The sequence below is a fragment of the Salvelinus namaycush genome, chromosome 6, assembly GCF_016432855.1.
Source record: "Salvelinus namaycush isolate Seneca chromosome 6, SaNama_1.0, whole genome shotgun sequence".
Taxonomy (NCBI): domain Eukaryota; kingdom Metazoa; phylum Chordata; class Actinopteri; order Salmoniformes; family Salmonidae; genus Salvelinus; species Salvelinus namaycush.
Window position 1 is genome coordinate 43,139,502 of NC_052312.1, and position 12,634 is coordinate 43,152,135.

General features: G+C 42.1%; 1 protein-coding gene across 1 annotated transcript; it reads right to left on the reverse strand.

The window, feature by feature from the left end:
- Positions 1-1,375: 1,375 nt before the first annotated feature.
- On the reverse strand, positions 1,376-12,571 carry LOC120050060 (cell division cycle protein 123 homolog). The gene is made up of 13 exons (XM_038996682.1): positions 12,467-12,571; positions 11,784-11,855; positions 11,199-11,259; positions 11,031-11,063; positions 10,814-10,909; positions 10,589-10,695; positions 5,329-5,380; positions 5,118-5,193; positions 4,824-4,946; positions 4,719-4,747; positions 4,476-4,604; positions 2,420-2,557; positions 1,376-2,280 (listed from the first exon to the last, which is right to left on the reverse strand). Exons 1-13 carry the CDS (start codon positions 12,538-12,540, stop codon positions 2,224-2,226), a joined length of 1,047 nt encoding a protein of 348 aa, XP_038852610.1. The 5' UTR covers positions 12,541-12,571; the 3' UTR covers positions 1,376-2,223.
- Between the last annotated feature and the right edge of the window lie 63 nt (positions 12,572-12,634).

Below are 12,634 nucleotides of genomic sequence, written 5' to 3' on the forward strand. Positions count from 1 at the left end.
TAAATTATTTTGTATTGGCTTATGTTTATTATGATGGATATTAGGCTATACCAGGTCAGATGATGGAGTCTACATTGGGACCCATGCAACTTGCTGTGAAGTTTGAGAAAGGGTGTCTCCAGATAAAATGTGAAAACATGCCATATTACTATATCTTGATCAAATGAGTGCTGACATGAATGAGAGACAGTTGACCCAATTAAATGAAATTCATGGGCCCTACAAAGGTTTAATATGTTAGACACTATAATTGTCATATTATAATCTGATGTACTAAATACATTTGAGTTTGGGTGTTAATATTTAGATGGTTAAATACTCCCATCTCCAGCAAAGCAGTCTTGACTGCAGTGTCTTATCTGAAGGTGCTGTAATCCACCTTTAAAAAAACACACAGGATAGTATCTTCCAGTCGTGAAGAGAATTACTGCAGACTGTTCTCATCTGACAGGCCTGCCAGAGCTTGTGTACAGGATAAAATAGAGTGTGAGAGAGTGTGCCTGCGCGTGTGCTCTAGACGCTCATGAGTATTCCAGCTGCAAACTACTGCAGGTCCCTCTCAGCTCAAGAAAACCTATTCTCCACTTACCCTACCTCTCCCTTTCTCCCTCCCTTGATCTCCAGCTCTGATTCAGCAAGTCTCTCAAGTTAGACTTTGCACATATCTGCCTTCTTCCCTCACAGAAGGATGATTAGTCAACCCAGGCTGAGATGTAGGCTATGATTTATGTCCATCTTGGCAAACTGAAGAGAAGAGAGCGAGAATTGAAAAGGGGGGTAGGAGGATGATAGACGTGTAGTCTCTCTTTCTATCAGCAGTCTGGCACCCACCTTTCCTCAGATGGCTGTGGCATCATTGACATCTTTTTGCACCCCACCCCAGGGGCAGTGTGCTGAAAACACAAGCCCCTGCCTCCAGGCTCAGATAATACAACACTGCAGCTCTCTGAACAATGCACTGCATCTGTATACAGGCTAGGATCTATTGGTTAACCAGCAATATCCTACCCCAACAGCGCATTGCTATCGCATTTTACTCACTAGGCTACACTAATGATAACTATTCAAGACAAAACAGAACATCCAGGCATTCATCCTAATGTAAATACGTTTCACGTGAATGGTGGCGTTGTTATCCCAGACCTCTGTCTCAGCCCAGGACAGCTCACCATCTCTGATGGTTCTCATTATAGGTAAACAGCTCCCCCAAGTGGACGCTAATAAAAATGCCCTACTCTCTTTCTCAACTAGCCAGTCTAGTCATTGGTGCCAAATTACATTCCACTTTTTATCCCATCCATTGTAGAGAAATTGTATAATCTACCAGTGAAAGTAGTATGCCTTCTATTTTAGTCTACCCAAAAACAGACTGACAAAGGGCACACACCAGCAATTTATTACCCAATCAGAACACCTTTCTTTGCCAGCACATAGAAAATAAACCAATGACAAGAAACAAAATGAATTCTACAATAACACAGACAGAACTATAATGACCAGAAAGAGTAAGTAAGGAACTGGAATGTTTGAAAAAGTTGCACAGAGACTTCATGAGTAAACCTTTGTATTGGTATTACATACAGATGTTTAACGAAACCATTAGAAAGCACATGGAAAAATGTTTATTTGGTGTGTGAAGAGAGAAAGTCCAGTAGATTAAGTCAGAAAACTCTGACCCTTTGGGTATCTCCCTCAGAAATTGCAATCCCATGATGTACCTGCTATACACACACAAACCCATGACACGTCTCTTCCCCAGCGCTGTATTATAAAAGTTGAGCATTCTTGATTCCTATACACAGACTCCTGTAACAGACTCCCCCTTACCTTTACACAGCGCTAAGTTACAGCATTTATATTTACATTAGACACACCGGGCCAATAGAACAGGAGCACTGCTTAGAACTCCCCTCTTAAATACACACAAACATGAGATTTAATGGGACTTTTACAGTGTTGCAGGTATACTTTTCTCCTCATTATGGTTTGTTGTGTTCGTTCTATTCAATACATTTCTATCTGCAGCATTCTGGATAGGCCTAAGGTGATGACCAAAAGTGTATGGATTCCATCAGAAGATTCAAGAGCTAATAAGGACAAACCTCCATGTGTCTAGTAGTCTCTGTGCTAACCGCTAACCTAACAGTTTTAGGGTTACTGTTATGCTAGGCTAACAGTCTGAGGGAACCGTCACCGTATAGAGACCCTGCTCCTCAGGGGCTATCACTGTCGTACCTCTTCCTCCACCTCTTCCTCAGAGTCCTCTTGCTGGCGTTTCTTCTGCAGCGAAATGAGGGAAAGAGTGAGATTATAAAAACTGATGCCGGAAAATGAAATTGTAAGACAGTCGTGGAGATTGCCAAAGGGTTGTTTTAAGATGATCTTAAACTGTGTGAACCACCACTGCCTTAGTTCTCACCAGTTTGAGGAAGTCGATAAGTTTGTATGCGTCCTCGCCGGTGGAGAGGTCCACAAAGTCCCTAGGGATCCGGTAGCTCAGACAGGGACTGGGCTGCACCGTCACATCACTGGTGGTGTAGCGGAACACAGGGCCTTCCTACAGATACAGACGTACCACAAACTGGTGTTAACACAGGGCCTTCCTACAGACATACCACAGGGCCTTCCTACAGATGTACCAAAAACTGGTGTTAACACAGGGCCTTCCTACTAGAGGTCGACCGATTAATCGGAATGGCCGATTAATTAGGGCCGATATCAAGTTTTCATAATAATCGGAAATCGGTAATTTTGGACGCCGATTTTCCCGTTTTATTTTTTTACACCTTTATTTAACTAGGCAAGTCAGTTAAGAACACATTCTTATTTTCAATGACGGCCTAGGAACGATGGGTTAACTGCCTTGTTCAGGGGCAGAACGACACATTTTTACCTTGTCAGCTCAGGGATTCAATCTTGCAACCTTACGGTTAACTAGTCCAACGCTCTAACCACCTGCCTCACGAGGAGCCCGCCTGTTACGCGAATGCAGTAAGAAGCCAAGGTAAGTTGCTAGCTAGCATTAAACTTATCTTATAAAAAACATTGCATATAATCGATGCAGTGCGCATTCGCGAAAAAGGACTGTCGTTGCTCCAACGTGTACCTAACCATAAACGTCAATGCCTTTCTTAAAATCAATACACAGAAATATATATTTTTAAACCTGCATATTTAGCTAAAAGAAATCCAGGTTAGCAGGCAATATTAACCAGGTGAAATTGTGTCACTTCTCTTGCGTTCATTGCACGCAGAGTCAGGGTATATGCAACAGTTTGGGCCGCCTGGCTCATTGCGAACTAATTTGCCAGAATTTTACGTAATTATGACATATCATTGAAGGTTGTGCAATGTAACAGGAATATTTAGACTGATGGATGCCACCCGTTAGATAAAATACGGAACGGTTCCGTATTTCACTGAAAGAATAAATGTTTTGTTTTCGAGATGAGTTTCCGGATTCGACCATATTAATGACCTACGGCTCGTATTTCTGTGTGTTATTATGTTATAATTAAGTCTATGATTTGATAGAGCAGTCTGACTGAGCGATGGTGGGCACCAGCAGGCTCGTAAGCATTCATTCAAACAGCACTTTCGTGCGTTTTGCCAGCAGCTCTGCTGTTTATGAATTCAAGCCTATCAACTCCCAAGATTAGGCTGGTGTAACCGATGTGAAATGGCTAGCTAGTTAGCGGGGTGCGCACTAATAGCGTTTCAAACGTCACTCGCTCTGAGACTTGGAGTAGTTGTTCCCCTTGCTCTGCATGGGTAACGCTGCTTCGAGGGTGGCTGTTGTCGATGTGTTCCTGGTTCGAGCCCAAGTAGCGGCGAGGAGAGGGATGGAAGCTATACTGTTACACTGGCAATACTAAAGTGCCTATAAGAACATCCAATAGTCAAAAGGTATATGAAATACAAATCGTACAGAGTGAAATAGTCCTATAATTCCTATAATAACTACAACCTAAAACTTCTTACCTGGGAATATTGAAGACTCATGTTAAAAGGAACCACCAGCTTTCATATGTTCTCATGTTCTGAGCAAGGAACTTAAACGTTAGCTTTCTTACATGGCACATATTGCACTTTTACTTTCTTCTCCAACACTTTGTTTTTGCATTATTTAAACCAAATTGAACATGTTTCATTATTTATTTGAGGCTAAATTGATTTTATTTATGTATTATATTAAGTTAAAATAAGTGTTCATTCAGTATTGTTGTAATTGTCATTATTACAAATATTTTTTTTATTTTTAAATCGGACGATTAATTGGTGTCGGCTTTTTTTGGTCCTCCAATAATTGGTATCGGCGTTGAAAAATCATAATCGGTCGACCTCTACGTCCTACAGACGTACCACAAACTGGTGTTAACGGGATAATAAGCACAGAAAGACTTGCACACATGAACAAACATACACATGCATATGTACAACAAAGCCACAGCCTGTGTCACATATTTGTCACTGACCTGCTGGGCTGTGTCACCCTCTTCTTGATTGGCTGACAGGCTGTTCCCGGAGGTAAGCTCCACCCACGTGAACAGCAGTGAATCTGTCACCTCACCAAAGGGGTTGAGATCGATCAGCCACACCTTCCCCTGTCGAAGACACACAGCGTCAAAGATGCACATACTCGTAGAAAAGCCTGGGCTACAACCAAACAGAGGCAGGAATGGCTGGAAATGGCTGGAAATATAAATGACAAGACTTACCCAGCTATCTCTGTAGACATCCAACACAACTGTAAAACAGAAAACATACTGCATTACTCTTATTACAATATATTCTAATTATCAACCACACTGAATCCCACTCACAGTCCTCATCCAGGAACTGATACTGGACGTGTTGGCTGAAGAACTCCTGGATGGAGTGGCAGATCTGGGCTTCCTGCTTAGAGATGTGGTGGTAGTACTGGGTATAGTCTCTCTGGGAGATCCCTAAAGAACACACACACAGCTCTCAGAACAGATCTTCAGTCCACACAACAGCCCTAACGCTTGCCACACTGTCTTGGGAACAGTGCAAGTGAACACAGGCTCTCTGAATGTGGCTGAGGGAGGGTGAGAGTAAAGGTGAATGGTGTGTTAACCTCTTCATACAGTACTTACCGATCAGCTTGTTCTCTTTGATGAAACACCTGAACTCCCCACCAGGTAGCAGCTCACTCCACTTCCTCAGGACCAGCTGAACTCAGGGGTATAATACAACACTATTAAACAGTGGGAAGAAAAGGTGTGTGTGTGTGTGTGTGTGTGTGTGTGTGTGTGTGTGTGTGTGTGTGGAAAAGGGAGTGTAAGCAGGTGAGTACGTGTTAAATACCTCATAGTTTATGGCTGGATTCGGAGAATCCTCGTCACTGCTGTGAAGGAATCTGTAGAGGGAGATTGTTACAGTGACCATTCGGTTCTAGACTCACATTAAACTCACACTTGCATTCACACAAATACAAGAGTAGTAAGCTTCACACACATGCACAAATGCTCCTCATTGGCCCCTTCACGCTTGAAAGCTTCGTACCAAATCAAGTGCTGGACGGTGCTGTAAGTCCTCCACCATGCCAGAGCTGTCTGCCAACTGGGCCCATTATCAGAACGCCCTAATGGGAGCAGTAAATCAACGATGAAGCAATCTCACCAAACCTCTTCCCAGCCCACTGGTGTCAGAAAGGCTGACTCACTGCCTGCAGTGTTTTCCCACGGCGGGTAGAAAACCCATCTATACTTAACAAAAATACAAACGCAACACGCAACAATTTCAAAGGTTTTGTTGAGTTACAGTTCATATAAGCATTGAAATAAATTCATTAGGCCCTAATCTATGGATTTCACATGACCAGGCAAGGGCGCATCCATGGGTGGGCATGGGATAGCATAGGATGTGGAGGTCCTGGGCTGGCGTGGTTACACATGGTCTGCGGTTGTGAAGCCGATTGGGCGTACTGCCAAATTCTCTAATACGACGTTGGAGGCGGCTTATGGTAGATAAATGAACATTCCTGCAAGCAGCATGCCAATTTCATACTCCCTCAAAACTTGAGACATCTGTGGCATTGTGTTGTGTGACAAAACTGCACATTTAAGAGCAGCCTTTTATTGTCCCCCAGCACAAGGCGCACCTGTGTAATGATCATGCTGTTTAATCAGCTTCTTGATATGCCACATCTGTCAGGTGGATGGATTATCTTGACAAAGAATAAAATGCTCACTAACTGGGAAGTAAACACATTTGTACAAACAATTTGAGAGAAATAAGCTTTTTGTGCACATGGAACATTTCTGGGATCTTTTATTTTTATAACGGTAATTGACCGTTAACGAACATAAACACGTTTAGCATCTCCAGGCCTCCACTCATACAAGCCGCTGATCTACATTTAAAAAAAGTAGACCAAATTAATTTAATAAACACCATCACAATAAATCCATTATATATTTTAGGCAGGTCTAAAGAAACATTATGATATGAATAAAATGTATTTTAGAAGAACAGAATATGAGTTGGCCTACTGTATGTTATCTAGCTATACACCATGACATAGGCTGTAGGCAAGTTCATTTAGCAGACAAGATATGCTTATAAGTCTTGTGTCATTATTTTATAGTAAGAAGAATATAATTTAACTGAATAAAATAAAAACAACATTTTTACCAATTCGGAGCAAGGGCGCATATAAAGTGGCTATGTTGAGAGTAAAAGTGAACATTTGAAACAGGCCCTATATGCTTGATTTAGAGTTATTTGGCAACTTTAGTTGTGAATGACACAAACCTTAAATGTCTTAGAAATCAAAACATATATGGGCTCCATGATGCGACTGCTTTCTGTGGTGAAGGAGCAGCCAGCGGAAAATACAGAGCGTAGGGGTTGGTAATGTTCTCTAGTTGCGCCGTGATTGGCTCAGTGTTCTGTCACTCATCGGGACACTACATCACCAGAAAATCTACAGGGATAGCTCTAAAATTCAAGCCCCTTGGGTGCTGCCATATATTTACATTAGAAGCACCCATACAGGAAGGCTCAAGGTCATTGGCCAAAGATAAAATTACATCAAATCAAGTTATATCTACTGTAGCTTTGATTGGACTGATCATGTCAACATCATACTTTCAAAATCTTAGCTAGCAAGCTAGACAAGCAGTCATCATCATGAATCAAGTCAACAATCTACTGACAATCTACTGTCATATGAAGAGAAATTAAAGATAAAACGTATCGGTACTCATCAGCCATAAACATAACACAACAAGTTCGAAATCGCAAATTCAACAATGAGTGGTTTGGAAGGACTAACTGCACTAATCAGGACTAATCAGTGGCTAACTGCAAGCGTTGCAGCCATCACTAGCCAGCTATTCAGTGGAGAGGGTGTATGGTCCAAGTCTGGGTTTAAAGGTCTCTTTTCCATGCTTAAAAAGGACAGCAAAAGGTTGAATACATTGGCCATACTGTCAATCCAGCATGATTTCTGGCGCACTCAAAACAACTGGAAAATAGGCACTGGGATTCCAAGTCGGGAACTTGGGCCTCTTTCTAGAGCTCTGACCTGAAAATCACTGACGTTATGATTCAACCTTGTCGTGGTCCCCCCCGCCCCCCCAGAGTTCCCAGTTGTCTTGAACGCACCATAAATGCAGAGTTTGATGACAAAATGTGCCCACAGTCGCGCCACCTTCCTGTTCAAGTGAGCACAGCACAACAAGGTGAGTCCCAAAATGTCTTATATGCTGCTGCTGCATAAATTATGTAATATGCTAGGGAGAAAGTATTACTTTCTTTGCTACAGTACACATAAGTGTATGCTGTGTAGTAAGCTGTTAGTAGCCCATGTGCCTCACCCTAACAATTTGGTCCCTTTCCCCCTCATAACTTACTTAGCCTACTGTTCTGACTTGGTGGTGCACATGTAGCCTATAGCCTGTTTTAGAAAAATGTCATCATTGAATGTTGTAAGAGCTTTCATTGTCTGTTTACAGTGCATTCGGAAAATATTCAGACACCTTGACTTTTTCCACATTTTGTTAAGTTACAGGCTTATTTTAAAATGTATTGTTTTTTTCACTCATCAATCTACACACAATACCACATAATGACAAAGCAAAAACGGAAATAGCACATTTACAAGTATTCAGACCCTTACTCAGTACTTTGTTAAAGCACCTTTGGCATCGATTACAGCCTCAAGTCGTCTTGGGTACGACGCTACCAGCTTGGCACACCTGTATTTGGGGAGGTTCTCTCATTCTTCTCTGCAGATCCTCTCAAGCTCTGTCAGGTTGGATGGGGAGCGTCACTGCACAGCTAATTTCAGGTCTCTCCAGAGATGTTCGATTGGGTTCATTCCGGGTTCTGGCTGGGCCACTCAAGGACATTCAGAGACTTGTCCCAAAGCCACTCCTGCATTGTCTTGGATGTGTGCTTAAGGTTGTTGTCCTGTTGGAAGGTGAACCTTCGCCCCAGTCCTTAGATCCTGAGCACTCTGGGTCAGGTTTTCATCAAGGATCTCTCTGTACTTTGCTCCATTCATCTTTCCGTCGATCCTGACTAGTCTCCCAGTCCCTGTCGCTGAGGAGTGGCTTCCGTCTGTCTAAAGCTACCATAAAGGCCTGATTGGTGGAGTGCTGCAGAGATGGTTGTCCTTCTGGAGGGTTCTCCCATCTCCACAGAGGAACTCTGGAGCTCTGTCAGAGTGACCATCGGGTTCTTGGTCACCTCCCTGACCAAGGCTCTTCTCCCCCGATTGCTCAGTGGCCGAGCAGCCAGCTCTAGGAAGAGTCTTGGTGGTTCCAACTTCTTCCATTTAAGAATGATGGAGGCCACTGTGTTCTTGGGGACCTTCAATGCTGCAGATATTTTTTGGTACGCATCCCCAGATCTGTGCCTCGACACAATCCTGTCTCAGAGCTCTAACGACAATTCCTTTCGACCTCAGGGCTTGGTTTTTCCTCTGACATGCACTGTCAACTGTGGGAACTTATGTAGACAGGTGTGTGCCTTTCCAAATCATGTCCAATCAATTGAATTTACCACAGGTGGACTCCAAATCAAGTTGTAGAAACATCAAGGATGATCAATGGATACAGGATGCATCTGAGCTTAATTTTGAGTCTCATAGCATAGGGTCTGAAAACTTACGTAAATACATTTGCAAAAATGTCTAAAAACCTGTTTTCACTTCGTCATTATGGAGTACTGTGTATAGATTGATGAGTATTCATATTTATTTAATCAATTTTAGAATAAGGCTGTAACTTGACAAAATGTTGAAAAAGTCAAGGGCTCTGAATACACTGTATGTAAGATGAGCCTTAACTAGAATACAGTATATACACACATACGAAGTGGGTAAAACAGTGTGTAAACAATTATTCTCAATTTAATCATGTCTTTACTAAAAGTTTGGAGCGTAGCATAAGGTAACCAGTCCATTCAGTAGTCATAATAATCCAGTCCACATTCAAAGGGATAACTAGAATTTGTTTAATTTTATAGGCTAGACCAATTATGTCCCAAAGACATTTGAATTGTTTACCGTGGCTTAATATGCGGTAGGCTATGTATTGTAAAAAGGCACAATCATTTTAAAACATTTTTTCTTTTCCGGGCTTGGGCTAATATATGGGTATGGGTGTTTTGAATGAATCATCACCTTAGAAAGCGCTGTCCATTTTGTTGTATTTTGTTTGAAACAACATCCACAACCATGTTTTTCCCTCAGTTTCAACCTGTTGTTGAACTTTCTCCAAATTGATCATCACAGTGAGGTGAGTTTTAAAAACATGATATGTTTGATGTGATTTTCCATTGCATTTGCATTGATGTCAGAGTGGTTAGAGGAACAATAGAGCCCTGTGTACCAGACCATTAGGACCTGATGTAGGGACAACAGAGCCCTGAGTACCAGGCCATTAGGACCTGATGGAGGGACAACAGAGCCCTGAGTACCAGGCCTTTAGGACCTGATGGAGAAACAATAGAGCCCCGAGTACCAGACCATTAGGACCTGATGGAGGGACAATAGAGCCCTGAGTACCAGGCCATTAGAACCTGACAGAGGAACAATAGAGAGCTGAGTACCAGACCATTAGAACCTGATGGAGGAACAATAGAGTCCTGAGTACCAGGCCATTAGGACCTGATGGAGGAACAATAGAGCCCCGAGTACCAGACCATTAGGACCTGATGGAGGGACAATAGAGCCCTGAGTACCAGGCCATTAGAACCTGATGGAGGAACAATAGAGAGCTGAGTACCAGACCATTAGAACCTGATGGAGGAAAAATAGAGTCCTGAGTACCAGGCCATTAGGACCTGATGGAGGAACAATAGAGCCCTGAGTACCAGACCATTAGGACCTGATGGAGGGACAATAGAATGCTGAGTACCAGGCCATTAGCGAGCTGAAGGTCGTTAGTGAGTTGGGTACTATCAACGTATGTCCAGAGTGCATAATAGGAGATTACGTGACTCAACGGTCACCTGGAATTTGACTGCAGTCATGACCCATGACTGTCGGTGTGGCGGTAATACAGTCAATGCAACAGCCCTAGTGAGAATGTGAGTGCGTGGAGGGGATTCTTACGGCTGTGTGAGGTCGTGGGTGATGAAGTCAGAGCTCTTGAAGAGCAGGAAGATATCGCTCAGACTCTGACACTGCAGGGAGCTGTTCAGAGCAATCCAGTTAGCATCCTGCAGGAGAGAAGGAAACACACACACACTTATTCACTCAAAATCAACACTCAGACAGACACACTGTGGACAGTATTTTAACCTTATATTGATGGTGTTAGAGGGTTGCGTGTCTCACCCGCGGTGCACTCCAGTTCAGTTTGGGAAAGACACACCCACCTAGGGTGTTGATGGCCTCCAGCACTTTAGAGTTGAATTCTGGGAACTCTGGAGCCTGGAACACAAAGCATCACAACAAATCTCCACCTATTCACTGTATGCATATCATATTACAAACTTGACAAAAGTTATATGCAGATGGATTGATCATATTTAACATTATCTACATTACTTACTGTTACAGTGGTGGTTGTCTCATCATCTGACCACTAATTTTGTTGAGAGAAGAAAATTTAATCGATCAGTAAATCAAACAGCCAAGCATTGAGCATAAAGTCTGCTTTTTCAGTCTCAACTTTACTAGAGAGCGAAATGGAGTGCACCTCTGTCTGGAGCAAAATTACCTGAACGTCTTCCTCCTCTGAGTCACTGTCGTTGGTCTGGTTTTGCTGAGTGTTGTTGTCCCTGGAATGAGGCGAGATTTTATCAGTGAGTATTCCAAGGGCAATTCCAACAGAATTACGGTAACAGAATACAGTCAGATTTTTCACTTTAAAATGTATGCCAAAAAAAACCATTGATTTCAAAGTTTTTAAAATCCATAGAACTCAATGCACAAGGACTACTTTCAACAAATTCCACAGAAACTTATACAAAAACGCATTTACAGGAAGAACTGCGCAGATAAAGTTTGGCAAAAGAATAAAACTGAGGGAGATTTTACCATAATTATGTTATCACTTTGCATCTGCACAATTTTTTTCCAGTATGTTTTTTTTTTACTGTGTAAATTTTTCAAAGTAGTCATTGTGCATAACGTTTTATGGTATGTTAAACTTTGAAATCAATGTTTTTTTAAATTTGAACTGCATTTTAAAATTTGTGTCTAAGAGTAATTCTGTTACCGTGGAATTGCCCACAAGTGACCGTGTATGGGAATACAGGACACTAGATGTATGTGCTTTAGGAGTAAGTAAAGTTACGCTTACCCTCCAGATACTACTAGTGTTCCATCGTCCAGCAAATAATCTATTACATTCTGAGGCAGTGGGAGAATCAAACTGAAAGAAAGATAACACCAAACATTAGGCCTACACAACACAAACTATCAGACTAGTATTGACCAAAGATAAGAGAAAACAAACAGTCTCAAAGGTAGAGATTGAGCTGATGCAATATCAATGACAATATGACAAATGACAACATCACACAAGCATTTACACCTGGCACTTCTAAAAGATTAAAATGTTTTAACAGTAAAGGACAGGTGTGGTTTGTGAGAATTCACAATTAGCTAATAAAAGTAGTTTGGCTGTGTTAAAATATCAGACGCACACGGGTATGGGTATATCTCTCTCTCTCTCACTCACACACACACACACACACACACACACACACACACACACACACACACACACACACACACACACACACACACACACACACACACACACACACACACACACACACACACACACACACACACACACACACACACACACACACACACACACACACACACACACACACACACAAAATTGGCTAACACAGCTTGCTAGCTAAACAGAAAACTATACGTTAGCTACCCAAATTATAGCACAACCAGTGTTTTTTGAGAGTGACGAGATCAACAACATATCTGAGACTGTGCTGGTCAAGTTAAGGAGTTCACCTTTTGATAGTATGCTTCTTAAATATCGGATACCAGACCGAAAACTGACAATTTACAACTTGCTCCTTCTTCATACTGCAAATGATTTACCGGAAGTGAGTCCAGCCACATATAGTTCCCCTAAGAAAAAGGCGATTGACATTGGTTTCCATGTAGTTTACAACCTTT

What these genes read in the sequence shown, in the direction of transcription:
- LOC120050060 (XM_038996682.1), bottom strand. Translation starts at nt 12,540, where the DNA reads ATGAAGAAGGAGCAAGTTGTAAATTGTCAGTTTTCGGTCTGGTATCCG. An exon ending in AGACAACCACCACTGTAACA is followed by an intron (nt 10,910 to 11,030) that starts GTAAGTAATGTA and finishes TTTGTGTTCCAG; the next exon opens with GCTCCAGAGTTCCCAGAATT. An exon ending in ACCCACGACCTCACACAGCC is followed by an intron (nt 5,381 to 10,588) that starts GTAAGAATCCCC and finishes CTCCCTCTACAG; the next exon opens with ATTCCTTCACAGCAGTGACG.